Source organism: Dreissena polymorpha, chromosome 6, assembly GCF_020536995.1.
Source record: "Dreissena polymorpha isolate Duluth1 chromosome 6, UMN_Dpol_1.0, whole genome shotgun sequence".
NCBI classification, from domain to species: domain Eukaryota; kingdom Metazoa; phylum Mollusca; class Bivalvia; order Myida; family Dreissenidae; genus Dreissena; species Dreissena polymorpha.
Window position 1 is genome coordinate 18467692 of NC_068360.1, and position 15428 is coordinate 18483119.

Consider the following 15428-nt stretch of genomic DNA (forward strand, 5'->3'; position numbering starts at 1 on the left):
AGATTTTTTATGACTTCATGTGATCATATCTACAAATTAAACACCCTCGTTCAATAATAGGTCACATGTATATATGAGATGCGCTTTAATATTTTATCTTCTGCCATATACGAGCATAGTAAATGAAATCAGTACATGTTTCTGACAAATATGCTGTTTCCTTTTCATTTCGCACAATATATAGGTAAACTTCAGTTAAACAAGGAGGGTAGCAAGGAACCAACTGACAGACAGGGTGACACAAAGCAAAAGAAATGACAAGACACAAAAGTACAAAGCATACGCACATACATGAAGAAAATTCGATTAAGCACCTTGGAATGGTCATTAAAGAAGTAATAGGAGTTTAAACTGGTTTTAAAGGAATATTGTTGCACAAATAACTTCTTTACATAATCTCAGAAATAATACTGGAAATTAATTATTATTATAGCTTGAGAACCGATATTTTTTTCACATTGGTTGCATGGGGTTCAAGATCCGCTGAGGCGAAGTACCACGTAGAGCATAGATCCATCATTGATGTTGTAGTCATCTAGGGTACGACCATCTTCTAGTTGGCAGCCATTAAAGATCAACCTCTGTATCTGTGCGGGAATTCCCTCCTTGTCTTGGATCTTAGTCTTGACACTCCTAACTGAGTCAGAGCGAAAAATCTCCAGGGGGATCATTCTGCCAGAATTTGTTTTCACGATGATGATCTGCTTTAACTTTAACTGCAAATGGAGGGTTGAGTCTCTCTGGATGTTGAAGGAAGAAAGGTAATGATGATCTTCCAGCTCGTTGCCTTTAAACATCAGCCTCTGCTGATCTGAGGGAAAACCCTCCTTGACTTGAATCAGCGCTTTGACATTCGCAATGGAGGCAGAGGGCTCAACTTCGAGGTTGATGGTCTTACCAGTGACCATCCTCACGATGATCTTTATACGATCAGGCAGACGCACGACCAGTAAGAGAGTGGACTCTTTCTGGATGTTGTAGTAAGAGAGGGTACGGCCATCTTCCAGCTGTTTGGAAGCAAATAGTAACTTTTGCTTATTTGGGGGGATTCCCTCATTGTGTTGAATCTTGGCCTTGACATTTGCAATGGAGGCAGAGGGCTCCACCATGAGTTTGATGGTATTGCCAGTAAGGGGTTTCACGAAGATCTGCATATCTAAAATAATTAATCAGTATATTAAATTGGAGTTAAATTATAAATTGCAATTAAGTCAATACCAGTCGGTTATACCGGTAGGCTTATATGATTTTTTTTATAATAAATATTAGTAGTATATTTTTTTGTTATTGTATAAATTACTATCTTTGTACATACAACTAAAACGTTGGATAACAAGAGGACCATATCTGTATAAGGTGCCCAACTCAGACCCTTTGCATGCTGGGACATTTGTCGTCTGCTAAAATGTCATCTGCTGAATTTCTTAAATTAGCATTTTCTTCGATTTTTTTTCAAAGAATACTATCAGAATAGCAAACAGTTTGGATCCTGATGAGACGCCACGTTCTGTGGCGTCTCATCTGGATACAAACTGTTTGCAAAGGCCTTCAAAATTCAGTTCCAGCACTGAAAGAGTTAGAAATCTAAGTGTTCTAAGAAGGTAGTGTTAACAAGGTTTCACAATAGACTTATAAGGGGAATTGCCCAAACATCTCAGAGCCATGCTTATAAACAAACCACAATCATTTTTAAACTAAGCCCAGATATATAAAATTATTTAATGCTTCAGCAAGTTTTATGATGACTGGGTCAAACAAGAAACCGTCGGAGAGGGGTGATGCTCCCCAAAGGTTTATTTTGTCACAATATTGCACTATATATTCAGATAAAAGGAAACATCTTGAGGGGCATTACTTTGGACAAAATAATACGATGGATGGTTTAGCACCTTAAAAATTTCAAAGGGCAATAACTCTCTAAATAAATCATCTAACCAGAACCCACAAATAACATGCGTATCTCCTCAATGTAGTTAAGCTTCCCATAGTTTTATTGAATTCCAGTAGTTGGGGAGAAATAGCCCGGACAAGAATTGCACTATATGTACAGTTTATAGAAAATTTCAAAGGGCCATAACTCTGAAAAATCATCCGACCATAACCGGCTGATAATATGCACTTCTGTTGGTAGTGAAGCTTCCCATACAGTTTCATTGAATTCGCGTAATAAGTTGCTGAGAAATAGCTCGGCTAAGAATTGCACTATATGTACAATGGAAAATTTCAAAGGGCCATATCTCTGTGAAAAATCATCCGACCAGAACCGGCTGATAATATGCACATCTTCTCTTGGTAGTGAAGCTTCCCATAAAGTTTCATTGAATTCCAGTAATTAGTTGCTGAGAAATAGCCCGGACAAAAATTTTGCACAGACGGACAGACAGACGCACACACACACGCAAGGACAGACGAAGCGGCGACTATATGTTCCCCGCAAAATAAATTTTGGGAAAGCATAAAAAGTGACTTCTGAACCTAAAATTATTTGTACTAAAGCCACATGAGAAAAACAGCCACATGGCAACCATGTTTTAATGACAGGAACCATAGTTCACTCCTCAAAGAAATCATCACAAAGAATGTTCAGAGAAATATTCATGAAGACTGCACAAAAAATATGACTGCTATATAAAATAAGTGTTCACAAGCTTTTTCTTTAAATTTTGAGCTCCGCTTTGTGAGCGTTGTCCGTTCGTCTGTTGTAGTAACACTACGAGTTGTAGTTGTTGCATTTATTTTTCTCTAGTTTTTGACCCCACATTCACCAGTTTCCATCTTGACCATGACATCATTGGATCAAAGGTCTCAACCAAGTTTCATAAAGATTGGTCAATAAATGTGGCCTCTATCGAGTTTTTTGCAGTTATTTTCTTTCATTTTACCAAATGACCTTATTTTCAACCAAATGTGACCCAGTTTCGAACTAAGCTGAGATGTTTAAGGGACAAACGTTCAAACCAGTTTCGTGAAGATTGGGAAATAAATGTGGCCTCTATAGTGTTCTCAAACTTTTCTTGAATTCAACAAAGAATCCTAGTTTTTGACCCCACATGACTCAGTTTTAAATTCAACCTACACATTATTAAGACAGATGTTCAGACCATGGTTCATTAAGATTGAGAAATGAATGTGGGCTCTTGAATTTTCTCAAGCTTATTCTTTTATTTATCCTAGTGACCAAGTTTTTTTCCCAACCTGACCAGGTTTGAAATGTTCTGGCAAAAGTTCCTGAATATTAGGCAATAAATGGTGCCTCTGGGGTGTTCACAAGCTTTTTTCTTTATTTGTTATTTAGTAAAGCACTATAAAAATGTGTTTTTAGCTCACCTGAGCACAACATGCTCATGGTGAGCTTTTGGGATCACCTTTTGACCGTCGTGCCTCGTCAACATTTTGCCTTGTTAACACTTGAAACTTGAAACTTGAGCATTTGATTGAACGCCTATTTCTACGTATAAACATATTCAATGGCGTTGTACAATAGAAATAAAAACAAAAATTAAACACAAATAAAAAACAAACAATAATATGGAGTGACACAGTAACCGATCCTCAACAAGCGAGCGAAGCAATCCTCTTCACAATCAACAAGCGAGCGAGGCAATCCTTTTCACAAGTTAAAAAACGAACAACAGTGCCAAGTGTCAAACAAGTCTATACAAAACATATATCAAAGGTACATCACGTATTACCTTTAAAATAATGCAAAAAAGTCGTGGAAAAAGCATGTCTTAAGGTTTTTTTTTAAAGTGTCAATTGAAGTACATTGTCTTAAACTCAAAGGTATGTTGTTCCATAGTTTTGAACCCACAGTTCCAAAGCTTCTATCACTGAATGTTCTTTTCTTGTTGAACGGTACATTAAAACAGCCTATTGATGATGCTGATGATATCTAAGATTACGTTTAGAAATCGGAGTGGATAGAAGTTCGGTCAAGTAGGCAGGAGCATTACCAATTGAACAGTTAAAAATGTATGTAAGAATTTTGAATTTGATTCTAGTCTTGATTGGCAGCCAGTGCAGGTCGTGAAGTGATTGTTTTGAACTGTCACTCTTTCTACGGCTTAAACCTAATTTTGCGCACATATTTTGAACACGCTGTAATTTTGCCAATTCACACTGGGAGATGCCGTACACAATAACGTTACAGTAGTCCAAATGTGAAATGACTAAAGAAAGAACTAGTGTTTCTGTAGCGTCTTGCGTTAAGAATTTACGAATGTTTTTTATTTTAAATAATTCAACATTGCAGATCTACACTTTCTCTTAATGTGTTCCTTGAAGTTCAGCGTTTCATCCAGAAAAGCACCCAGATATCTGATGCTACTTTAACGCTTGATTTTGTCACCACATACATCAATGTCCCGAGTGTTACACTTATTTAATTGAGGGCGATTTCCAAACACTATGTATTCAGTTTTTGAAGCTTTCATTTTGAGTTTATTACTGTTTATCCAGTTGTTTATTTCTTGTGCATAATCTTGGAGTTCGTTGATGGCTTCAGTTTCTTCCGCTAGAATCGGTTTGAAACGTTTGCTGGCAGTATGGTCATCTGCAAAGCCATAGACAGAGATGGAAGGGGGTACTATGTCAAAAATTGTTCCTGCATATGTGAGGTAAAGCCAAGGACCCAAACAACTTCTTTGTGGGACACTGCATTTTAACTCACGTGGTTTTGGCATGCATCCGTTCACACTTACACAACAACTTCGCGGCCGCAAGTATGAGTCCATCCAGTCCAGCGCTGCACCACACACGCCATATTGACTTTTCAAGACATCTAAGAGTATGTCATGATCTACGGTGTCGAAAGCAGCACTAAGGTCTAGTGCAATGAGTGCTGTTACCTCTTGGTTTTCCATTGCAGTTAGGAGATCGTTAACAAGTCTTAGTAATGCCGACTCACAAGAGTGATATTTTCTGTAAGCAGATTGGTTCTTTGGGAGAAGATCATTTTCACTAGCATGTTTGTTTAATCTATAGAGTGCTGATTTTTCAATTACTTTTGACAGAAATGCCAAATTACTCACTGGTCTGTAATTTGAAAAGGTCAATTCAAGACCGGCTTTTTTTAACAAAGGTCGCACTACCGCTTGTTTCCACTTCGCAGGGAATACTCCTTGTGCCAAAGAAAGGTTTACAAATTTAGAAATGGTTGGAAGAAGCTCATTCAAAAACAACTTTAACACTTTTGTCGGTAAGATATCAATCTCGCAGGACTTTGTTTGTAATTGATTTATTATCTTTCTGATCTCATCTTCTGTGAGTTTTTCAACATTTTCCAATTGTGTGACCTGTTTCGCAATCGTCGTGTAGTTGTCAAAGTCTTTAAGATTCCCTCGGATTGTCTCTATTTTCTGCATAAAATAATCAGCAAATGTGTCAGCTAAAGTATTTTCATTTTGAACAGTTGGCAACGGGTTCTCAGACTTGCTTCCCGTAAGCTCCGACACAAATTTGTACAGCTTTTTAGAATCACCTTTAGATTCAAGTACTTTCTGGCTGAGTGCCAATTGCTTTTCATTCTTTAATTCGCAGTGATATTTATGAAGGGATACTTTGCCACATTTACAGGCCACATTTATTGTCTGATCTTCCTGAAACTTGATCCATGATCTAAAGATTTGTCCCAATGTTATCTTGGTCGAGTTCAAAACTGGGTCACTTGAGAACAAAAACTAGGTCACTAGGCCAAATTAAAGAACAAGAGGGCCTGAAAGGCCCAAAGTCGCTCACCTGAGATTCAAAGGAACTGACCTGTTCTGTACAGCCCAAGATGTCATTAGAACAAAATGTTCTTACCAACTTTCATGACTAGTGAACACCATCGCAGCCATGTTTTTGAACAGACCAGAACCTTTTTTATACACATCCAAGATATAATTTAAACAAATATTCTGACAACGTTTCATGAAGATTTATGAAGCCATATTGGGAAAAATGCCCCGCCCCCTGGTGACCATGTTTTTGAAGCAACTAGAACCATTTTCGAACTTGTCAAAGATATCATTGGGACAAATCATAATGATTGGGCAATACATATGACTTCTAGAGTGTTAACAAGGTTTAACTATAGCTATATAGGGAAAAAGGCCACGCACCCTTGGCGCCCATGTTTTTCCACCAACCAGAACCATTTTCAAACTCATCCAAGATATCATTGATACAAATCGTGTAACCAAGTTTCATGATGATTGGACAATAAATGTGGCCTCTTGAGTGTCAATAAGGTTTTACTAAAGCAATATATAGCCATATTAGGAAAAATGCCCCGCCTCCTAGTGGCCATGTTTTTAAAGCAACCGAAACCATTTTTGAACCCATCCAAGATATCATTGAGATCAATCTTCTTACCAAGTTTAATGAAGATCGGAAAATAAATGTGGCCTCTAGAGTGTTAACAAGGTTTTTACTTTAGACAAAAAAGGAAAAATGCCCCGCCCCCTGGTGGCCATGTATTTTAACCAACCGAAGCCATTTTTGAACTCATCCAAGATAATATTGGGTCAAATCTTCTGACCAAGTTTGATGAAGATCGGACAATAAATGTGGCCTCTAGAGTGTTAACAAAGTTTTACTATAGCCATGATATATAGCCATTAAAGGAAAAATGCCCCGCCTCTTGGCAGCCATCTTTTTCAAGCAATTGTTACCATTTTCGAACTCATCCAAGATATCATTGAGACCAATCTTCTGACCAAATTTCATGAAGAATGTGGCCTTCAGAGTGTTAACAAGGCAAATGTTGACGCCGCACGACGGACGACGCACCACGGACAAAAGGCGATCACGAAAGCTCACCATGAGCATGTTGTGCTCAGGTGAGCTAAAATGCACATTAACTACAGCCAGCAATGTTTTGTTACATACAAGTGTGGCAATTAAAATAAACAGTGAATACCAACATTTTTTTTTACTTAAGCTTAAGTTCCTATTAACTGATTCATATAAACTGTTGTTAACTTACTTTAATGTGTTGTCAAAAAAATGGTGTGAAATTCTGTGGTAGGCACACACATTTCGTCATGAAGCCATCAGATCTGATCTGACATTTGTATGATATGGGTAGGAAGAACAGTTTATGAATGTGGGCCGATGCAGCCTAACCTGAATCGGACATGTCACTGGAATCAGATTCACTGGATGAGCTGGAGTTGGAAGAAGAATCACTGTCGGAGCCACTACTGCTGCTTGAAGACAGTCCCTCCTTACCATCTGCAAACAAGCACAAGACAAGTTGAACAGGAAAAGCCATTCACATGAAGTTACGTTTTCAGGCTAACAGTACATCCTAAATGAATGGAAGAAAGAGGAGCAGTAAGATAAAACTAGTTTCAATTTCATAAAACAACCAAATGATTAATCTTATTATGAAAAAAGCCAGATGAATAAGACAAGAGGGCCTGAAAGGCCCAAAGTCGCTCACCTGAGATTAAAAGAAATGACCTGTTCTTTGCGGCCCAAGATATCAATAGAACAAATGTTCCAACCAAGTTTCATGAAGAGTGAACATCAAATGACCCCCTGGCGGCCATGTTTTTCAACAGACTGGAACTGTTTTTGAACTCGTCCAAGATATTATTGGGAACAATTTTCCAACAAATTTCATGAAGATTCAACAATAAATGTAGCCTCTACTTTGGAAGTGTCTATGTACAGGCATCTCCTGACAAGCATGAAATCTCCACAAATACCATAAGACCAGAAATTACAATCGAAGACATTTTTAATGCCTCAGATGATAAAATCATGTTTTGAATTGGTTTGCCAACTTGAGTTATTTTTAATTCTTTGTTTTTGACATTGATTGAATTTGATTCCAACAAGTTCTGTACTGAAAAACTATACAATGTTGAGATTAAGACAGGGCGTAAAAGAAAATTAAGACCAATTGATGAGTTTCAATAACATAATAGGTTAACAAATTATTTGATGCAACAAAATGAAAATAACTCTTCATTACTAGTACTGTATTGATAAATAAAATATTTTTTTAATTTTGAATGAGTTGGATCTTTTCATTGTGTTTTTGTTACTTGAGTGCTATGTACTGTCACAAAATCAAGTAAAATATACTTTCAAATCACATATATCACAGGCCATATAAGTAAAGAGTGATATATGTATCGCAACAGTCCAACTTAATTTCCAAATTGATTAAAACTAAACAATTAGCAATGTGTATAAATAATGAACCAAAAATGACTTGTACATTGTAGAATAATATGAAAATACTTTTCATTATAATTGTGGCCAGATGAATTTATAAGTATATTTCTTTGATGTCAAAATGAAACACTTTTCAGGTATTAAACTGTCAAAAACTGATAGACACTTTCATAATTCATTATATATATACATATGTCAAATAACATAATCATGCAGACAATTCTAACAAGAAACCGTCGGAGACGGGTGATGCTCCCCAAAGGTTTTTTTCGCACAATATTGCACTATATATTCAGATAAAATGAAACTTCTTGAGGGGCATAACTTTGGACAAAATAATACGATGGATGGTTTAGCAACTTAAAAAGTTTAAAGGGCCATAACATTCTCTAAATCAATCATCTAACCAGAACCCACTAATAACATGCGCATCTCCTCAAGGTAGTTAAGCTTTCCATAAAGCTTCATTGAAGTCCAGTCAGTGTAAGTTGGGGAGAAATAGCCCGGACAAGAATTGCACTATATGTACAGTTTATAGAAAATTTCAAAGGGCCATAACTCTGTGAAAAATCATCCGACCATAACTGGCTGATAATATGCACATCTCCTGTTGGTAGTGAAGCTTCCCATAGAGTTTCATTGAATTCCCGTAATAAGTTCCTGAGAAATAGCTCGGACAAGAATTTCACTATATGTACAATGGAATATTTCAAAGGGCCATAACTCTGTGAAAAATCATCCGACCAAAACCGGCTGATAATATGCACATCTCCTCTTGGTAGTGAAGTTTCCCATAAAGTTTCATTGAATTCCGGTCAATAGTTGCTGAGAAATAGCCCGGACAAGAATTGCACTATATGTACAGTTAATGGAAAATTGCAAAAGGCCATAGCTCTCTGAAAAATTATCCGACCAGAACTGGCTGATAATATGCACATCTCCTTTTGGTGGTGAAGCTTCCCAAAAAGTTTCATTGAATTCCGGTCATTAGTTGCTTAGAAATAGCCCGGACAAGAATTGCACTATATGTACAGTTAATGGAAAATTTCAAAGGGCCAAAACTCTGTGAAAAATCATCCAACCAGAACCCGCTGATAATATGCACATCTCCTCTTGGTAGTGAAGCTTCCCATAAAGTTTCATTGAATTCTGGTCATTAGTTGCTGAGAAATAGCCCGGACAAAAATTGTGCACTGACGGATGGACACAGGCACGGAAAGACACACCGACCCACGGACGAACAGACGAAGCGGCCACTTTATGCAAGCAATTTAATTTTATGTGATTAAATCATACACAGTAAAATGCCTTAATATTAACCTACTGGAAATGAAATCAGAATCTTAAAGCAAGCAATCAACTCTATTTTTGGGGGGCACAAAATCTTTGATCTATGAGTGCTGTATCCAAAGAAGAACCCGGTCAATTAATTTTGTCAGTGGACAGTGAAAGTAAACAACACAACACTGAACTATGACCAATCACAACACTCTCACACAGTATTATAAAGAAAATATTTAAACAAAAAAAAAAAGTTCAAAAACATCAAAATATAAATTGTAAAATCAAGAATTTTACTCTCAACTGGTATTAAATTGCTGTTGAAACTAATGTTTCCAGTAACTGATAGTCAAGTGTGACAGTGACAGAAGAATAGCAATCAATATTTAAAATAAACCTACATTAATGAGGTGCATGAATCAATTAAATACAGAAATGTTATACATTTTTGGTATCAATTGCATAATGCTACATGCACAGTTTTAAAAGCAGACAGCTATTATCAGTGCTTTTAAACTTTTACTGATGAAAATTTCTGGATCATGAAATTATATGGCAATTATACAGCATTAAAATACTAATGTACACAAACTAGAACTATAAGTATAGCAATCAATGAAGAATAACTGTATACATAAATTTAAATTTAAATGAACAGTAAATATTACGATTTCAGAGATCTGAGATGCAGATCGTATTTTCCTTTGGTTTGTTTACTTTTTATCGGATACCTTCATGAATGGGAGACAACTCTCTTTCTTCCTTAGTTTCGAAAAGACGGTATATGTACACTAACTTTCATGATAATATTCTATGTACTAATGAAGTAAATTCTATTTTTGGAGGATGGATGACTACAGGAAGGGACTGACAGTCTGATAAAAGACCAACATATAGCCAGTTTCATAGTTTTATCTTAGGTAATTGGTGAGCAGTAAGAATATTAACCCTTTCAGCGCGGGAACCCAATTTTAAAGGCCTTTGCAAACAGTTTGGATCCAGATGAGACACCACAGAACGTAGCGTCTCATCAGGATCCAAACTGTTTGCTATTCTGATAGTATTCTTTGAAAAAAAAATCGAAGAAAATGCTAATTTTAGAAATTCAGCAGACGACATTTTAGCAGACAACAAATTTCCCAGCATGCAAAGGGTTAAGTTATGTTTCTATTTTTATTAACAGTGACCTGACCTTTTTCATCTGGTGAAAACTGAAAGGTTTTACATAATTACCAATGAGCTCCTTTACAGCTAGAATACCAAGTTATTTTTAAAGAATGTTCAGTTCAGTCTGAAAAAACACACTGTGCAATGATATGATATGTACTTTGATACGTATTAAAGTTTGTGTGTACAGACAGAAAGATGTACAGATGACCTAAAAAACTATAATTATTGACATAAAAATACGAACTAGTGTTAACACGTTTTTTTCTATAGCCATATACATGTAAGGAAAAATGCCCAGCCCACTGGTGCCCATGTTTTTCAACCAAACAGAACTATTTTTCAACTCATCTAATATATCAGTGGTAAAAATCTTTTGATCAAGTTTCATGATTATCTGACAATAAATGTGGCCTCTAGCGAGTTAACAAGATTTAACTATAGCCATATAAGAAAAAATGCCCTGCCCCCTGGTGGACATGTTTTTCAAGCACTGTTACCATTTTCGAACTTGTCCTATATATAATTGGGACAATACTTCTGACCAAGTTTCATGCTGATCAGAAAAAAAATGTGGCCTCTTGAGTGTTCTAAAGATTTTACTAATGCCATATAAAGCCATGTAAGGAAAAATGCCCAGCCCCCTGGTGGCCATGTTTTTAAAGCAACCGGCATCATTTTCGAACTTGTCCAAGATATTATTGGGACAAATCTTCTGACCAAGTTTCATTAAGATCAGACAATAAATGTGGCCTCTAGAGTATTTACAAGGCAAATGTTGACGCCACACAACACAAAACAGACTAAGGACAAAAGGCGATCACAAAAGCTCACCGCACATTATAGTGCTCAAGTGAGCTAAGACCTGAATGTGGAGCTGTATCCCACCATGCAAGGTCTTGGCCGACATCCTCAAGAGCTGCTGTCCCTCCAAGAGCGGTACCTCGCACGAACCCCCACCTGGCGTCTTCTGGGTCGTCATGAGTGGGGACGTCTCGCAGCAGATGCTGCCACACTTTCGTTTCGGCATCTTCTTGTCTGAAATGAGTACGGTTCAGAATATAGTTTATGTCTCATTGATAAAGGGCTTTGTCATCAGTTAAATGCAACAAGAGGGCCTGATATGCCCAAAGTCGCTCCCCTGAGATTCAAAGGAACTGACCTATTCTGTGCAGCCCAAGATGTCATTACAACTAATGTTCTAACCAACTTTCATGAAAAGTGAACATCCTGGGGCCAAGTTTTTCAACAGACCAGATACATTTTTGTACACATCCACAAATCTCATAGTAAAAACACTCTTTTATTAATATTTCGCCCAAACGGGCTTTATCAAAGTTTACAAACACGAATTCACTACATAGTTATAACTGTCGTATACACCAATAAAGTAAATGTTTTATAACGTTAAATATGACAGGAAATGACGTCATGACGTCGTACTTTACCATGCGATATACAATTGCGCCAAAATACATAATATACATGACATTTCGTTGTATGGTTCTTATACTTTATCAGAAATTCATGCCCATTGTAATTTTCCAAATTGAATTTGATAATAAAAAGTATTACAATAACATCATATTGTTATATCAATAATAATAACTAAATTAATGATAACAATAATTACTATAATAATAATATAGATATTTACTGTACCAACCTAAAAATAATATTCACAAACTCAAAATTCCTATTTTGTAGTCAACACTATTACTATAATATCTCAACACTAATTCTTATTGACTATATTTATCAACATTTAAACAAATTGAAATGATTAATAATTAATTATTTATAATAATTTTAATTCCAATCTTTTAAATGAAGTTAAATTCTAATGTATTGTGTTCATACATATGCACACATATATACGCATTCCTTCACACTTGTACATATTCACTCATATACTTGCACATATAATTACAGGTACACAAATAAACACCTACATGTGTACATACATACACATATACATATATATATACACACCCACACATATACTCATATATACACACATACATATCCACCCTCTCACATACTTACGCTCGCATGCACTATTGTTGGAGAATTATGCATTTTGAAAATAGTTATCGTTACTTAAACTGTCTACACGAATCTCGTATTGGCCTACACTATCGCCTATAATTCTGCCATACTAAATCGGAAGCTGCTTTTGTGTTAAGTCCATTTGGAACTTCTGTCTTTAACAATTGAATCCAGTTAAGTTCTTTTATCTTGCGGTAGTAATCCGAATTGTCTCTAATATTTTGTAAAACACATACTCCCATGTCTTCTACACTATGTTGTCCGGAGTTAAAATGCTCAGCAACAGGTTTGCTTCTGTGGTGCCTTGTATCTGCCTCATGCTCCTTTAATCGTTCTTTTAGTGAGCGTGATGTCTCCCCCACATAAACTATTTTGCCACACTGTATACAGTTTATTCCATAGATGACGTTACATGCTTCACAGGTCTGCCTTTTGCTAATGGTCACTCCACTCACCCCTCCACGGTTGTGCAACCCCCTTGTTAGCATGTCACACACTACACACTTTTTGGTGCATCTTTCTACTGGATTGACCTCCCTTGTCATAGTACGATTGGTTTTTTTATGCACTAATATATCTGCTATGTTCTTGTCTCGTCTGTATGCAACAATAGGCATTTCATTAAAAACTTCCTTCATTCTATTCGACTCGTGCAGTAGAGGTAGGTGCTTTTTCACAATATCGTGTATGCGTGGTAGTTTTTTCGAGTACGTAAGTACAAGTGGAACTCTTTTCATGTTTTTCTTCTTGTCTTCACTTGGTTTCAAAAGAGTATCCCTATCCAGCTTGTCTGCTCGATCAAATTGCCTGTCAATGATCTTTCCGCTATAGCCACGTCTACGAAGATAGTGTTTTAATTTTTTCTTATGGACCTGATAATCTGTATCTTTAGAACAGATTCTTTTCAGTCTAATGGCTTGACTATATGGAATGGCTTCTTTTGTTTTTCTTGGATGGCTTGATTTGTAGTTTAAATACATGTGCTTGTCTGAGGGTTTTGTGTATAAAGATGTTATTACTTTCCTATCTTCTATCTTCACGATAGTATCCAGAAATTCTATTTCTTTCCCACCAACTCTCATTTCTACTTGAATACTTTTATCAATCTGGTTTGCAAACATAAGGAACTCATTAAGTTTTTCCAGTCCATGTGTCCAAAATCCAAATCCATCGTCGATGTATCTTTTGTAAAAGATTGGTATGAACTCATTCTTCATTAGTTCTTCATCCCATTTACGCATATAGGCACATGCAAAATTCCTCCCCAACTTTGAGCCTATGGCAACTCCTTTTCTTTGTTTATACTCAGTCCCATTGAATGTTATAATATTGTTGTCAAGAACGGTGGTTATCATTTCTTCTATTGCTTTTGAAGGGATGGTTTTGTCTGTTCTAGTTTCAAGTGCTTCTCTACATGCCTCTAAGCCTTTTTGTTTAGGAATGGATGGATAAAGTTTGATAACATCAAAGCAGAAAAGCATTGTATTTTCTGGAATTTCATTGGGGATTTCTTGCAGTTTTGTCAGAAAATCTGTTGTATCTTTAATATAACTTGGTGTTGTTTCTACAAACTCATTCAACTCTTTCTCTGCAACTTCTGCCATGTTTTCTGTGGCCGTCCTAATGCCATTCACTATTGTCCGGTATTGTCCACTGTGAGTGGGAAAGACGCATGCGTCTTAAAGAGTATTTCCATGATAAACAAAATGATCAGGAGAAAGATAATATCAAACCATGGATGAAGAAAAAAAGTAGATTTACACCAACACCTGGGAGAGAAAAAAGTCTTGATACATATATTGACGCGGTAAAACGAGAGATACTATATGGACTTAAAGACAGAGTTCAGTCAAATATAAGTGACAAAGAATCAAAGGCCTTACAAAGCTTGCTGAATGATTCAAGTATAATCATTCGACCCGCAGACAAAGGATCAGGAGTTGTGGTCGTTAATACCGAGGACTATATCAAAAATCTGGAGAAGGAAATGAATGAATGTGATTCTTATGAAAAAAACAACGGAAAGTGTAAACATGAAGCAAGCAGGGCGGTTAAAAAGGTAGCAAATTAATTATATAGAGACGGCCTTATTGACCAGGAACTGAAAGATTACTTAATACCAAAACACCCCCAAGAAGCAAAGTTAAAAGGAAATCCAAAAATCCATAAAAATAACAATCCATACCGGACAATAGTGAATGGCATTAGGACGGCCACAGAAAACATGGCAGAAGTTGCAGAGAAAGAGTTGAATGAGTTTGTAGAAACAACACCAAGTTATATTAAAGATACAACAGATTTTCTGACAAAACTGCAAGAAATCCCCAATGAAATTCCAGAAAATACAATGCTTTTCTGCTTTGATGTTATCAAACTTTATCCATCCATTCCTAAACAAAAAGGCTTAGAGGCATGTAGAGAAGCACTTGAAACTAGAACAGACAAAACCATCCCTTCAAAAGCAATAGAAGAAATGATAACCACCGTTCTTGACAACAATATTATAACATTCAATGGGACTGAGTATAAACAAAGAAAAGGAGTTGCCATAGGCTCAAAGTTGGGGAGGAATTTTGCATGTGCCTATATGCGTAAATGGGATGAAGAACTATTGAAGAATGAGTTCATACCAATCTTTTACAAAAGATACATCGACGATGGATTTGGATTTTGGACACATGGACTGGAAAAACTTAATGAGTTCCTTATGTTTGCAAACCAGATTGATAAAAGTATTCAAGTAGAAATGAGAGTTGGTGGGA

At 36.4% G+C, this 15428-nt stretch overlaps 1 protein-coding gene across 1 annotated transcript in view; it reads right to left on the bottom strand.

Annotated features, from left to right (window-relative positions):
* The window catches only part of LOC127834914 (polyubiquitin-C-like), a 345452-nt gene that overhangs the window by 143335 nt on the left and 186689 nt on the right, over window positions 1-15428 (bottom strand). Inside the window, exon 5 of the mRNA XM_052361048.1 lies at window positions 481-1156. Coding sequence (XP_052217008.1) covers window positions 481-1156 — 676 coding nt within the window. The remainder of the gene's footprint in view (window positions 1-480; window positions 1157-15428) is intronic.